The 13,781-nt window shown below is 49.2% G+C and overlaps 1 protein-coding gene across 1 annotated transcript; it reads left to right on the forward strand.

Moving 5' to 3' along the window:
- Positions 1–1,298: 1,298 nt before the first annotated feature.
- On the forward strand, positions 1,299–13,781 carry PPIC (peptidylprolyl isomerase C). The gene is made up of 5 exons (XM_055302566.1): positions 1,299–1,456; positions 7,394–7,507; positions 7,967–8,060; positions 10,381–10,565; positions 13,089–13,781. The coding sequence occupies exons 1-5, from the start codon at positions 1,340–1,342 to the stop codon at positions 13,215–13,217; spliced, it is 639 nt and encodes a 212-aa protein (XP_055158541.1). The 5' UTR covers positions 1,299–1,339; the 3' UTR covers positions 13,218–13,781.

Genomic DNA, 13,781 nt, shown 5'->3' on the forward strand with positions numbered 1-13,781 from the left:
TACCTGCGTGGCTGAGTCAGGTGAGCCTCTGCCTTTGGCTCAGGTCATGATCTTGGGGTCCTCCTATCTAGGAGGGGTTGGGCTTCTTGCTCGGTGGGGAGTCTGCTTCTCCCTCTCCCTCTGCCCCCTCCCTACTCATTCTCTGTCTCTACTCTCTTTCAAATAAATAAATAAATAAATAAATAAAATCTTTTTTTTTTTTTAAATGGTCCCAGTATAATTTTAGATCTACACTTACAGGTAGAAATCCTATCTTCTTACCCAAGGAAAATGTTGCCTTGAATGTCCTGGCAGCCACTCAGAAAACGAAGAGAATACTAATACTAATTTGTAGCTAATTTTGGAGCTCGTGCTCTAAAATTAAAAAGTTTTTTGAAGTCTTAATTCAGAAAACACCGAGGTTTAAAATAACGTTTTTCTGATTACAAAATACCTGCACGCTTATTATAGAACACCTGGAAGTCATAAAATTACAAAGATAGCAAAAATCCGTAATTCTATCGCCATAGCTACTGTCGATGCTTTGATGCGTTCCCTTGCATTTTAAAAACGCCTCTACATACTTATTTCCCCAGTTGAGATCAGAATTTCTACGTGATTTCGCAAACTGAACTTTGCATTTAAAAATAGAACGAGCTCTTGCCAGGTCATTAAATAATCTTCCTAAACCCGATCCTTGTAAAACTGCATCTCCAACTGGAATCCTCTCCCTGAAGGGCCCCTCGCCACACGGAATCCTCCAGGCACCCGATCCAGGCTCCCAAGGCTCTGAGAGGCGTCCACACCTCGAGGCTAGATAGAGCGTTAAGGGAACCCGGGTCCCCGCGACCCCGGCAGGTGCTGCGGGGCCCCTCCAGGGAGGGAGCCTGGTGTGGGACCCAGCAGGCCGGGGGGACTCGGAGCGCGGAGTCCCGAGCGTTCGGCCAGCTTGCCCCGGCGCCCACGCGGGAGGCGCCCACGCGGGAGGCGCCCACGCGGGAGGCGCCCGGAGATGCCCAGCGCGCACCCCGCTCCGGGCGCGCCGAGGCTCCGCGTCTCCGCGGGTCCCGGCCCCGGCTCGGCCTCGGCAGCGGCGGTCGGCCCGGGCCGCGCCCTCCGCGGGCCGCAGGGCTGAGCTTGGGAGGAGCGCGCCCCGGTTCCGGGCCGCCGGACCGGACCGCCCCGTCCCCTCCCCTGCACCCCCACCCCACCCCACCCCACCCCACGCCACGCCGGGAGCGCGCAGGCGCGGCGGCGCCGGAGTCCCGCGCACGGTCCCGGAGGCCGCGGTGGCAGCCGAGCCGCCGCCCCCACCCCCCCGCCGCCGCCGCCGCCGCCGCCGCCGCCGCCGCCGCTCGCCATGGGCCCGGGTCGCCGGCTGCTGCTGCCTCTGGCGCTCTGCGTGGGGCTCGGCGCGCTCGCGCCTGCCGCGGGGTCCTCGGGCGTCAGCAGGCGAGGCCCCACCGTGACCGCCAAGGTGCCTGGTGGGCGGCCGGGGCCGGGGGGCCTTGGGCACTGGGTCCTCGGCGTGGGGGCTGCTTCCCGGCCCAGGGGACGCCGGGGGCCGCGGGGGCGGGGGCGGGGGCGCTGCCCGGGGAGGCCTGGGGGAGCGGGCTGAGCCTGTGGAACTTCGTGTCGGGCCGGGGTCCGACGTGACAGCGGGGGGGGGGGGGCTTCCGGAGCCTGCGGGCTCTTCCCCAGGAAGGAGGCGGCCCGAGTACTTCCTTCGGCCTGGCGAGGACTCGGGAATAGAAGCAGGAAGGGGGAGGGGGGCGCGGAAGAGACTCGCTCGGAGCCGCTGGGGTGCAGGGGGCGCCGCTGCCACCGGCCGCGGGGACCCCGGGTCGCGCCTCTGTCCTGGGGCAGCCGGCGGGCTTCGGGAGCCCTGCGGGGCCTGGGGGGGGTAGTGGGAGTGGGGAGGGTGTGCGCGCTGGGGGGGGTGGGGAGGGTGTGCGCGCTGGCGGGGGTGGGGGTGGGGGGGTGGGGAGGGTGTGCGCGCTGGCGGGGGTGGGGGTGGGGGGGTGGGGAGGGTGTGCGCGCTGGGGGGGTGGGTGGGGAGGGTGTGCGCGCTGGCGGGGTGGGGGGTGGGGAGGGTGTGCGCACTGGCGGGGTGGGGGTGGGGAGGGTGTGCGCACTGGCGGGGGGTGGGTGGGGGGGGTGGGGGAGGGTGTGCGCGCTGGCGGGGTGGGGGGGGGGAGGTGCCTCGGACGCTCGAGGCGCGGACCCGGAGCCTGGGAAGGTGCTGGGCCCACCAGGCTTTCCATCGCCATAGGGAAGGCCAGGCGGGTGGGACATCTGCCTTGGACTAAGTCTCTCCACCTTCGGTGCTTTATCCTGCGTGTTACTCAGGTTAGAAGATAATGGGAGGGTGTGGAGAGAGACAGAGCCAGGGAGGAAGGAAGGGTGGGGGGGAATGATTGGGTGCCCCTAATCACCACTTCTAGAAAAACCCCCTGGCAGCAGGGTCTTGGAATCTGGAAGGAGGAGCAGCTGCAAGTTGTTTTGATAATACGTTCTCCGATGTTTGCCAGCGGGAAAGATACTGTTGAACCAGAAGTAGAGTGCTTACATCTTCTTACCACAGACCTCACCTGACATGGGGGCTGGGAGGCTTGTGGAGGGGAAGGTCCCCCCAACATGTGATGTAGCCAAAGAATGAACAGAAAGGCCATACCATGCTGCAGGTGTATGTGTGTGTCAGAGAGAAACTTAGGCCCATTGTTTGGAACACTGAGTCTCCTCCCAGCCCCTTGATACTTTGGGCTTATCTGGTTTTGAGAAATGGCTTGTCCAAGGCCACAGAGCGGAATGGGTGGGGAGGGGGAGTCTTTCAGTCTGCAGATACAATTTGGGTCTTTCAATATACAATCATAAGCATAAAATTCATAAAATGATAAAACATAGTAGTCCCCTCCTGTCTGCAGGGGATAAGCTCCAAAACCCCCCTTGAATTCTGAAACCAGGATAGTACGGAACCCCTATACTACACTTTTCCCTATACGTACATACCTATCAGAAAGTTTAATTTAATAATTAGGCACAGTAGGAGATGAACAACCCTAACTGATAATAAACTAGAACAATGATAACAATATAGTGTGAGAAGTTATGTGAATGTTGTCTTTTTCCAAATACCTTATTGCGCTCATCTTTCTTCTTGCGAGGATGGGAAATGATAAAGCGCCTGATAAGGTGAAGGGAGGTGACTGTGTAGGCAGATGTTAGGCTCCTACTCATTTCCTGACCGCAGCTCAGCTCGAAAGGAGAACCATCTACTTCTGGAATACGGTTGAGGTGAATAACTGAACCTTGGGAAAATGGAAACCATGGGCGAGGGGGTGGAGACTACTGTAAACCCTTCTGTAGACTGGGTGACAATTTAAAAACACCTGGAGGTAAGAAAAACCAGTCTGGCAAACACTTGGAAGGGAAGGGAGCTGCAGGTGCAAAGGCCTCTGGCCAGGAAAGCCAGGAGAGTTCAGAGGGTAGAGAGAGGGGAGCATCTTGAGGTAAGACTGGAAGCGTGATCAGCAGCAAAATCGTGGAGGGCCTTGAAGGCCACAGTTAGAAGTGGGTTTGGAGAAGGTTAATCTTGGAATTCCAGGTCTTAGTCTAAGGGCAGTTAGAGCGTTCAGGCTGCATGTTAGAGTCCAGATGGTGGTGGCCTGGATTTGAGTGGTAACTTTGGAAATGGGGAATCGTGGGGGGGGGGGGGGGATGTGAAATAGTGTAACTAACAGGACTTGCTGATGTTTTAGATGGGGGTGAGAGAAACAAAGTAGAATTGCCAGATAAAACAGAAGATTCCCGGGTAGGTGTGAGTTTCAGATGAACATGAATAATTTCTAAGTGTGAATATATCCCCTGAGATACCTGAGAACAGATATCACTAGGGAAGCTTTTAAACCTCCCAGTGCAGAGACCCACCCCAGATCAAGTCCATCACCATCTGTGTGGATCTGTGTGTAGCCCTGGCTGGGATCATCTAGAATGGGGTGCCAAGAGGGGAAGAAGCTGGTGGTTGCAGGAGGGGAGGGGTGGAACATCTCTGCTCCTAGGCTAGGGTGCTGTCACTTAAGTTTTCCTGCACTCTACTCTCAGTAATGTGTCTCTGTTCCTTTGCTACCAAATTTCTCAAGTTCTAAAAGCTCACTGTGTAGACAAGTCTTCTGCAGATTTGACCCTGTTGAAGGACTTTTTCAGTGGACTTATTAAAACAACTAAATCTACAGGAAAATAGAGATTTTAACAATTATTTCTCTTGAGTTCGGAAAAGTAGATAAACTGGCCATTGCCTTAATGTTTTCCCCATCGTCCTTTCTTTTTCCTCTCATTTCATTTAAAAATAGGACTCTGTACTGAGAGAGGTGTGCTGGGCGGTCCCCCATGGGGCTTCAGCGGCGCTCAGCGGCTCCCACCTCAGCTGCCTGCGGGGCCCAGCCCAGGAGACTCAGGTCCATGCTCTGGCTCACTGGTCTCCAGATCCACCTGCTGGCGTTCGCAGCCCTGCGCTTGTCAGCACATGCCATGGGTCCTGTGCAAGGTCAGGCACCGTGACTGTGAGTGCTGTGAGTGCACCTTTCCAGCTGCACTCAGGGCCCAACTTGCTGGCACTTTCTACAGCATGGAGTGGCCATGTGGCTACAGCCTGGTGCCCCTGGGCAGTGATTAATGTGTGAAGTTCCATTTCATCCTCTGTAAGTGGAGACAGTGATAATATCTACCTAGGAATGTTTTTGCATATTAGATGTGATAAAGCAGGTAAAGTGCTTAGCCGTGATTTAAGAGGTCATTTGTTACTGTTGTTTATGTTACCTTGTTAATGCTCCCGTGAAACTGCAGCCCTGAAAGGAAGGGTCATCTGTCGAACAGATGAGGAACAGGAGCTTAGAGCTGAATTAACTCGCCCAAGGTCCCCTAGCCAGTTAGTGGTGGGGTAGGGGGGGCCTGGGGGGCTTGGGGGGTGGGGAACAGTTTGCTCATGTATTTGGTTGGTGTCTGCCCTAGCTGCTCTGGAAATGGAAGCAGGATCAAACTTATAGGGGTTAGGATCAGGCTGTGTGAGTGCCTGTTTCCTCTTCTCTCTTCTCCCTACCTCCAGTGACACATAATTTTCAAATGACTTCCAAAGGCAGCCCTCAAGGGAAAAGAAAAATGACTCAGCTTGCTCCTGAAGTGCAGTGTGGAATCCCCTGACCACCTCTGCTAGGAAGCCCACCCTGATCCCCACAGATAATCATCACCCCTGACCATAACATTTCATCTGTCCAGGGGTGTGTGCCCTGGTCCTCATGTAGCATCACTTCGCATTGAACCACTCACCATTTTTTTGAGTATCTACTTGAGCCCAAGCAGTGCCAGGCACTGGGGATCTCAGAACACCATTTCTACCCCTTAGGGGGTTCCCTGCCTGGACTGAGAGAGCCATATGCAGTTCAAATCACAGCCCAGTCAGCAGCAGCTGTGGACTGCAGTGTTGGCTTTCACTCTCCCTGGTGGGAATCCTTGGTGAATCACTGAATCACTGGGGGGGGGGGGGGGGCTTATTCCCATTCTTGTCCCTGGAGGCCACTCCCCTCCCTGCAGGCCTGCTTTGCATCACACCTCCCCCCAGAAGCTTTTCCTCACCCTTAGCATCCCTCCAGGCCTGGGGATGCAGTGTTCTTGTGTACCTGTGGTCTGTGGAAGCTTTGATTTTATCATTTCCGCTGGAGTCAGGAAAAGTCTGCTGTATTTTCTTGTTGTCAGTCATGAAGTGGAAGGACACTGCACTTTGGAAAAAAGCCATATTAGTATGTGCACTAGGCTGCATGTCAGCAAGGCAGATTTTTATTGAAGAGTTTTGCGGGGTAACAGGCTCCTTTTCTTCCTCTTCTTCTGCTACTCTCCCACGCTTTACATGCTCCTTGCTGTCTAAACACACACCGGCTTTATTTTCTCATCTGTATTTTCAAAGTCTGGCACAGGCTTTTCTAGTGTCTTGCATGGTGTTCCTTTAAGATTCTGTCCTTGATTCTTCTCCTGGTGCTGCTTCCCTTTTGCCTGTTACTGAATTCACTCCTTGGCTTGGGAATCCCTTTGGAGAAACTGCTTCTCTGTGACACCAGCTCAGCGCCACCAGGCTCCTGGGGTGTTCCTGCTGCTTCCTGTCCCCGAGCCATGCTGTTGTTCTCCTCAAGCACCCTGCTCATCTCAAGGGCACAGTCTTCTATGCATTCTATAAAGTTCTGCCGTATAAATAATAATCCAATTTTGGTTGCTGTGGCCATGTAAAAATTCTAAAATGCCACATGGAACACTAAATATCACATCACCCCATGACAGACGTGCTGATGTATTGGCAGAAGCTCTTGTCTTGAACTAAAGCTTGACAGTCTTTACTTCATGATTTTTCTCAACTGTAAGACATCTTTTTTCTTTGACAACCCTTCTTATATTTTTTAAAGTCATCTCTTGAATGTCTTTCCCCCCCCCTTTCAAACAGTAAATTGGTTCCTATAATCTAAACTCGCTAAAGAATGCCCTTCGACTCCGTAGCCTTTTCAAGCATTCTACTCATCCTAACATGGTGATTGGTGAAGCAAGACGTAGATAAATTTCTTTTTGGATGAAACTGTTTTTTAAAAAAAATAGTTCAAGCAAACTTGTGAGGTTCATCTGCACAAAAAGTGCCCCCACTCACTTCTGGGTACGTGTCTTCTTTCATCTATTCTAAAATGTGCCGCAGGGAGAATAACACAGTATCCCCGTGTGACTTTGGGGAGCATGAGGGCTGAGTGGGGCATCTGAGGTTGCAGGGTAAATGGCTTTGTCGGGGGTCTGCACCAGGCTGGGGACCTGGTGCCTTCCAGGGCTCCGAAGTGAGGGGCAGGCCTTTCGGAGGACTCGCTGTGCCTCTTGACGTCTTGAGTTCTCTTGACAGCGGAGGTCTATGGAGAGTGCCCTGGGAACTGGACACTGTTCGAAGTCCTCCCTTCCCCCCCCCAAAAAAAAATCTGGATGGTGAAAGTACTTCTTGCTTCTTGCCTCAGCAGTGGTTCTCTGCTGCCAGGATCCAGAGCATCACCTTTCAGAGGAGCACAAAGCTGGCAACCAGGAGGTAGCCGCAGTGCCCCGGGGGGGCCGTGCCGGGTCCTGGAGTTTGCAGAGGCCTCACTGGCTGATTCCGGCATGCCGGGTCAAACTTCAAACCCGGTGCCTGGCCCAGAGGTGGTGCCCACTATATGTTTGTGGAACGAGCATTTTTACAGGTGGAAAGCACCCACATGATGGATTTCGAGCTCCTTTATAAGCTGCTGGGGCGGGTGCGCAGGGCTTTTCGCCCCAATGTATTCTCAGATTTTACCTTTCGCTTCCCCTGTGGTCGTGGCGCTCCCCACCGTAACCCTCTGCTCTGCCATTCACCCACTCACAGGTCTTCTTCGATGTGAGGATCGGAGACAAAGATGTTGGCCGAATTGTGATTGGCCTCTTTGGAAAGGTTGTGCCTAAGACCGTGGAAAATTTTGTCGCTCTGGCAACAGGGGAGGTATGTCTCAGTTTTCGATCCCTTAGCACAAAAGGGAGTCTTCCTTTGTGTAAGCCCCATGGAAAGATGTCTTCTGGGAAAATAAGTGTTGATTTAGCAGGTCCAATGAGCCCGAGACATCTTACAATATTTTATTTTCCTACAAAATTTCACTCTTTGGTCACTCAGTGTCCTTGGGGTTGTAGAAATTGAGAGGAACCAACAGCATGTGAAAATACAGATTGCTCTCATTTCACTTCCATTCATATGGAAGTACTGCTCTACTTCCATGGTTGACTTCTTTCTTTATTTGGGGTCCATCAGTGATGCATTTCTACCAGTAAATCCTTGCAGAGGATTTACTAATTCTGTAGCTAGTCCGTGTCATTTTCTCATTTGTCACGTCCAGATTAATACTGGGGTTCATCTTGCAGTATGGGTTCTCTCTACTCATATATTCAATTGCCATGATCTCTTTAGAAAGGATACAGCTATAAGGGAAGCAGATTTCATCGTGTCATCAAAGATTTCATGATTCAAGGAGGAGACATCACCAGTGGAGACGGCACTGGCGGTAACCATGCCTTTTCTATTTCTCGTTTCCTGCTCACCAAACCAAAACCCAAGATCAAGTCCCTGAATTGAATTCCCAGATGTAAGAAACGAATTCCTCGGGACCCCCAAATGAATTCTTCAGAAGGACAGGGTTCAGGAAGGGGGGCTCATCACCCAAAATCTAGTCACAGGGACGAATGCTCGTGGCCTTCCAAGTTGAAACCATATTGCTTTGGCTCATTACCTTTCCACAGTGGAGATACATTCCTGCAGGAGACTGTTCAGCAGTTATTAAACTGCTAGACTCCGGGTAGGCGGCAGAAGAGAAAGATGCCCGTCCCCAGAAGGAAAGGGAGGATGTGGAAGTGTGCGCACACCAGGGAGGCAGCCAGCTAGGGCCGTGGTTGTGGCGGCGGAGGCCTGGGGGCAGCATTCCCCGTGGGCGAGACTTGAGTTGAGGGGGCAGGCTTGCAGGTGGATTTACCCCTTTTGTTCCAAATTCTTCCATTTTTTTGGGTCAGCTTTCCTATAATAATAATAATAATAATAATAATAATAATAAATCATGAGTTGTCAAAATGATACATTTTTATAAGCAAAGCTAGAGTTCTGTGAAGCACAAATAATTACATTTATGGAACATCAAAAAACTCCTGAGCTTATTGTTCCTCACTGGGGGCACGCACCCACCTCTCTGGACTGTTTTCCCTTGGAACTCTAGTGACTTCTTTTCCGGAACACACACGATGTCTCTCACTACACTAGAATTTCAGTTTACTTCAGGTTTAAGATTTTTAATTCAGCAAATACTCGTTCTCATGCATTTAACTTGTTAATGTTTTAAAGAAACTCGTAGGCCTGTTTTCAGGCATTACTGCTAATTTTATGTTTATTGCCATGACTTATTTATAACAAAATGGCTACCATTAAACACTTAGATCTGCCGGGGCCTTCAGGAGAATTATTTTTAGTCCTTGCAAAAATGCTGCAGGGGATGGGGATGGAGAATGGAGCAGAGAAACATGTTTAGGTTACTTGGGTCAGTGGGGTTGGGGAGGATGCCCAGGAAAGCAGTCCTCCCTCCCCCGCTGCCATAGAGCTGGGTCTCAGGTGGAAAAGCCTGCAGCTTGAGTAGCAGTGCCCTTGAGACTGGAATCCCACTCTGCCGCCCTGGTGCCCAACAGGAACAGTGACTGAGCTTTACTGTGTCCTCTCTTCTGGCTTTTCTCTCTTTGCCTTTCCTGCCGTGTGTGTGTGTGTGTGTGTGTGTGTGCGCGCGCGCGTGCGCGTGCACATATGTTCAATTGTGTGCACACATGTCTTGAGTTAAAATTCTCTGAGTTTTGGAGGTAGGACCTTTTGGATCACTTAAATCCAGACTAGACCTCTTTGTGAGCAGAGTGTTCCTTCTAGGTCACCTCATCTGTCGCCTACCAATCAGCTCTAAATTGATACCCACTTCTGGTCTGTCCAACTGAGTGAGGATTGCCAGCTTGGCACCATGACACGTATTAAGGGTGTGGAGTAGATACCTCTCATGGTCTGTGTTCTGGTTTTATGGGGAAAATGTGATCTGCTCTGCTTGATGCTGTGCTGGAACTCCAGTCCATGCCCGTGTTCGGCTCTTCTGCTCAAGGTCGGATCACTCGGGTGCTCCAGTTGCCATCCCCCTCTCTACCCGATGAGCCTGGAAGTTGTCGTGCTGAATGAGGTCCAGGCTGACCTTCCTTGCTTGAATGCTGGCTCAGGAAAGAGCTGCAGTTTTAGTGTCAGAAAGGCACGTGCCTTTGGCGTTCTGCTGTGCAGTGTCCAAGCTCTGTCACTGCTATTTCCTCATTTAAAATGCAATTGAGAATACCTGTTCTGTAGGGTAATGAGGATTAGCTAACAGTCTTCATTGAGTGCTGATGGCACCAGGGTTGGGTGCTTAGGGAGGAGTGACCTGAAACCCAGGACAGACATGGAGCCAGTAAGATGGCTCATCCACCTTTCCAGTGGCTTTTTGATGTCATCCTGCCCTTTGCTTCCTTCTTATTTCTCAGTGAAATCATTGACTTGCTTGGTCGGGGTTGGAGTCTTGTTTTGAGGCCAGAGGACAGGCCATCTTTAAGGCTTTTGTGTGTTTATCCAAGTCTCTGGTGCCCTGCTTCCCAAAGGAGTGAATTTTACCACTTCCTCTCTTTCTCCTTATGCTTGACCATTTTGTCCCCATCCCCAGCTCCTAGAGGGTGCTGTTAACCGATTCTATTAAAACCTTATGGCTCCCTTAGAAGAATTTACTTTCATATAACATCTGGTGATAACTCCTCTTTTTTTGTTTTCCATTGTGTCTCACCCAGGTATAAGCATTTATGGTGAGATGTTTCCAGATGAAAACTTCAAACTGAAGCATTATGGCATTGGTTGGGTCAGCATGGCCAACGCTGGGCCTGACACCAACGGCTCTCAGTTCTTTATCACCTTGACCAAGCCCACCTGGTTGGATGGCAAACATGTGGTATTTGGAAAAGTCCTTGATGGAATGGTAATGTGATATGTTCATTATTTCTTATTTAAAGCTTTATATAAAGTGAGAGTCCTTTTAGTGATTTATCTTTCTCTTAAAATGTGTGGGTTAGAGATCCATCATTATAGGCCAACTGGGCTCTTCAGAAGTGAATTGTGTGTGATATTTTAAATCTGAGGAGCACTGAGGCAGAAGATGGAGACCTGACACCAAAAAACTGAGCGTGTCATTTATATCTCATTACTGGATATAAATAAAAACTCTTTTTTAATGTAACCATATAAAACCCGGGCCCCATATGTGCTTATCGTACATTATTATTCCACATTGTAAAGGAAGGAAATCCTGTCATGTGCTACAACATGGATGAACCTTGACTATGTTGCGTAAAATGAGCTAGTCCCAAAAGACTGTACGATTCCACTTATAAGAGGTATCCAGATACATCCAGATGCATGTAAAATGAAATAGAATGGTGATTGCCGGGGCCTGGGGGAGGAAGAAATGGAGAGTTGGTGTTCAGTGGGTACAGAGTTGCAGTTTTGCAAGATAAAAAAAGTTCTGCAGATGAGTTGCACAATAATGGGAATATACTTAAGACTACGGCACTGCACACTCAGGAAGAGATAAGGTGGTACATTTTATGTTATGGGTTTCTTACCATGATTAAAAATAAAATATTAAAAAAAAAACCCTTGAGCACCACATGGTTCAGTACAGAAACAAGTCACCTTCAAAGATGCAGTCAGGAGAGCAACCAAAATTACCAGAGGGAGTTCAGATTCCTGCAGGTATGTCTCAAGGACTATCACAGGGGTCCAATTCATAATCCAAAGAAACACTCCCGCGCTCCTCGAGTCTCTGAAGGACCGATGCTCTCGAAAGGAGCTAAACGTGAGGGTGTGTGTGTTCCACCAGGCTGCGATTTTGACCAGTGGGCCTAACCGGATTTTAAGAAGTTTGTAAACAGGTTCAAACATTCATGCAATGAGCATTTTTGAATACGTCGTGCTAACTTGTAAGAGAAATGAAGAGTGCGAGTGATGTGTTTTCTTCTGCTGGTCATGGCTTTTTTTCTTGCTCTCTAGATCTTCTGTCTTAGTGCCCTGACTCTACCAACTTTCTTCCACCCACTGGGGTGTGTCCTAGGGGACCTGCTGTCTGGTCTCAGAGGAACAGTCCTTAACATTTTATGAGTCATAGACTTCTTTGAGAAATTAATGAAAACTATAGACTTTCTCTCCAGGAGGGAAAAAAAAATGGTCTGTGTGTGTGTGTTTTAAAGCATTTCAGGGATCCTGGGTGGCTCAGTGGTTGAGTGTCTGCCTTTGGCTCAGGTAGTCATCCCCAGGATCAAGTCCCTCACCAGGCTCCCCTCAGGGAGCCTGCTTCTCCCTCTGCCTGTGTCTCTGCCTCTCTCTGTGTGTCTCTCATGAATAAATAAATAAATCTAAAAAAAAAAATTCAAAGCATTTCAAGGAATTTCCAGAATCTCCTGAATTCCAACTCAGAGATCATCTGGGTTGCTTTGTAAGTGGTACAGTTTTCTTGAGCTCACCTCAGACTTCTAGAGTCAGAACCTCCAGAATGCTCCAAATCAGCATTTTTAAAAACTGTGGGAAAATATACATAGAAATTTCCATCTTAACTATAAAAAAGCATTTTTTAAAATGTTCCACAGGTAATCAAATGGGTCACCACTGCGTTAGGCCAAGGTTTGACTTGGCTGGCACTGTGAAGGCAATGAGATGCTTAGTAGCTATTTTTGTCTCAACCCCGTTTGGGAAACCCATCTGAAGTCAACATTCCTAGTCCTGGACCAGTCCTCCCTCCTTCAGTGTGAAGCACAAGGGGTACATGGGCTTGTGCCGCTTTCCAGGGAGAGAAAGGGCCTTCATACCACTGTGGGGTTAGAGTCTCTAATTCCACCTCTAGGTTAATGGCTTGGGTCAACTTTATTTATCTATTGGAATTTATTTATTTATTCATGAGAGACACAGAGAGGCAGAGTATAGAGAGTCTGATGTGGGACTCAATCCCAGAATCCTGGGATCACAACCTGAGCTGAAGACAGATGCTCAACCACTGAGCTACCCAGGCACCCAGTTTGGGTCAGCTTTAAAATGGGCAAACCCAGAACAAGCTCTACTTCAAAATCTGCGTTTTGAAGGGGGTCAGCCCAGGTCCTTAGAATTGAAACTGACTCATAGTCCATGTTAACTCTTACATTGGGATATAAAGTTGGGTAAGAATACATTTTATTAGAGCTGTGTGTTTATGAAAATATCGTTATTTTTAAAATATGTTAATTAAAAGAATGTTCTTTCAGTAGCAAGGTAGTGGATAATCTTATTCTGTAATATATACATTTCCTGAATATTTTAAGTTTTCCATAGTTGGTTTGCATGACTTTGGTTATCATGCCAAAAACAAACAAACCTGGTTTCCCACTTGGGCTTTCAGACTGGCCATTGATTTCACCTTGTGATCGCCATAGTTGCTGGTGAGAAGTGAACCAGGGGTCTGCTCTTCTCTCCCCAGACTGTGGTCCACTCCATAGAACTTCAGGCAACCGATGGGCACGACCGTCCGCTCACTGACTGCTCCATCGTCAACAGTGGCAAGATAGACGTGAAGACTCCTTTTGTGGTTGAGGTCGCTGACTGGTGATAAAACAGGCAGAAAACAAGGAAGACACTCTGGCAGGGATTTGTGTGTGTGTGTGTGTGTGTGTGTGTGTGTGTGTGTGTGTGTGCGTGCACACGAGCTTGCACCCATGTGTGTCTTTTGATTCTCCAAAGTTACTGTTTTGCTTTGTTTTTTCACTTCTGTGTCTCACCCTAGATCACAGGAAAGTTCAAAACATCAACCACTCAGTGTTTAGTTTACATAAATTGTGGTAAATCACTTGTTTAAGGACTTGGCACTTACAAGACCTATCCTCTTCCTCCAATGGTGCTATTTTTAAATTAGAAAACTTCGTATCTTCTGTTTCCTTTTGAACACAATCATTCATTATTTTGCTGAATTAATTGTGATCCCCACAGTGAATGACACTGAAGATTTGTCTGAAGACGATGCGGTGTGAAGTTTGTTTTTTTGTATTCAAACAGAAATTCTTTGCAGTTAAAGAGAGATTTGATGAGTATATAATCTGATATATGTCATAGGGACTTTTACCTGATAAAAGATGCTCTTGTGTCCTCTATATTAAATGCTTTTTATATAGGTCAA

This window comes from Nyctereutes procyonoides, unplaced genomic scaffold, assembly GCF_905146905.1.
Source record: "Nyctereutes procyonoides isolate TBG_1078 unplaced genomic scaffold, NYPRO_anot_genome, whole genome shotgun sequence".
NCBI classification, from domain to species: domain Eukaryota; kingdom Metazoa; phylum Chordata; class Mammalia; order Carnivora; family Canidae; genus Nyctereutes; species Nyctereutes procyonoides.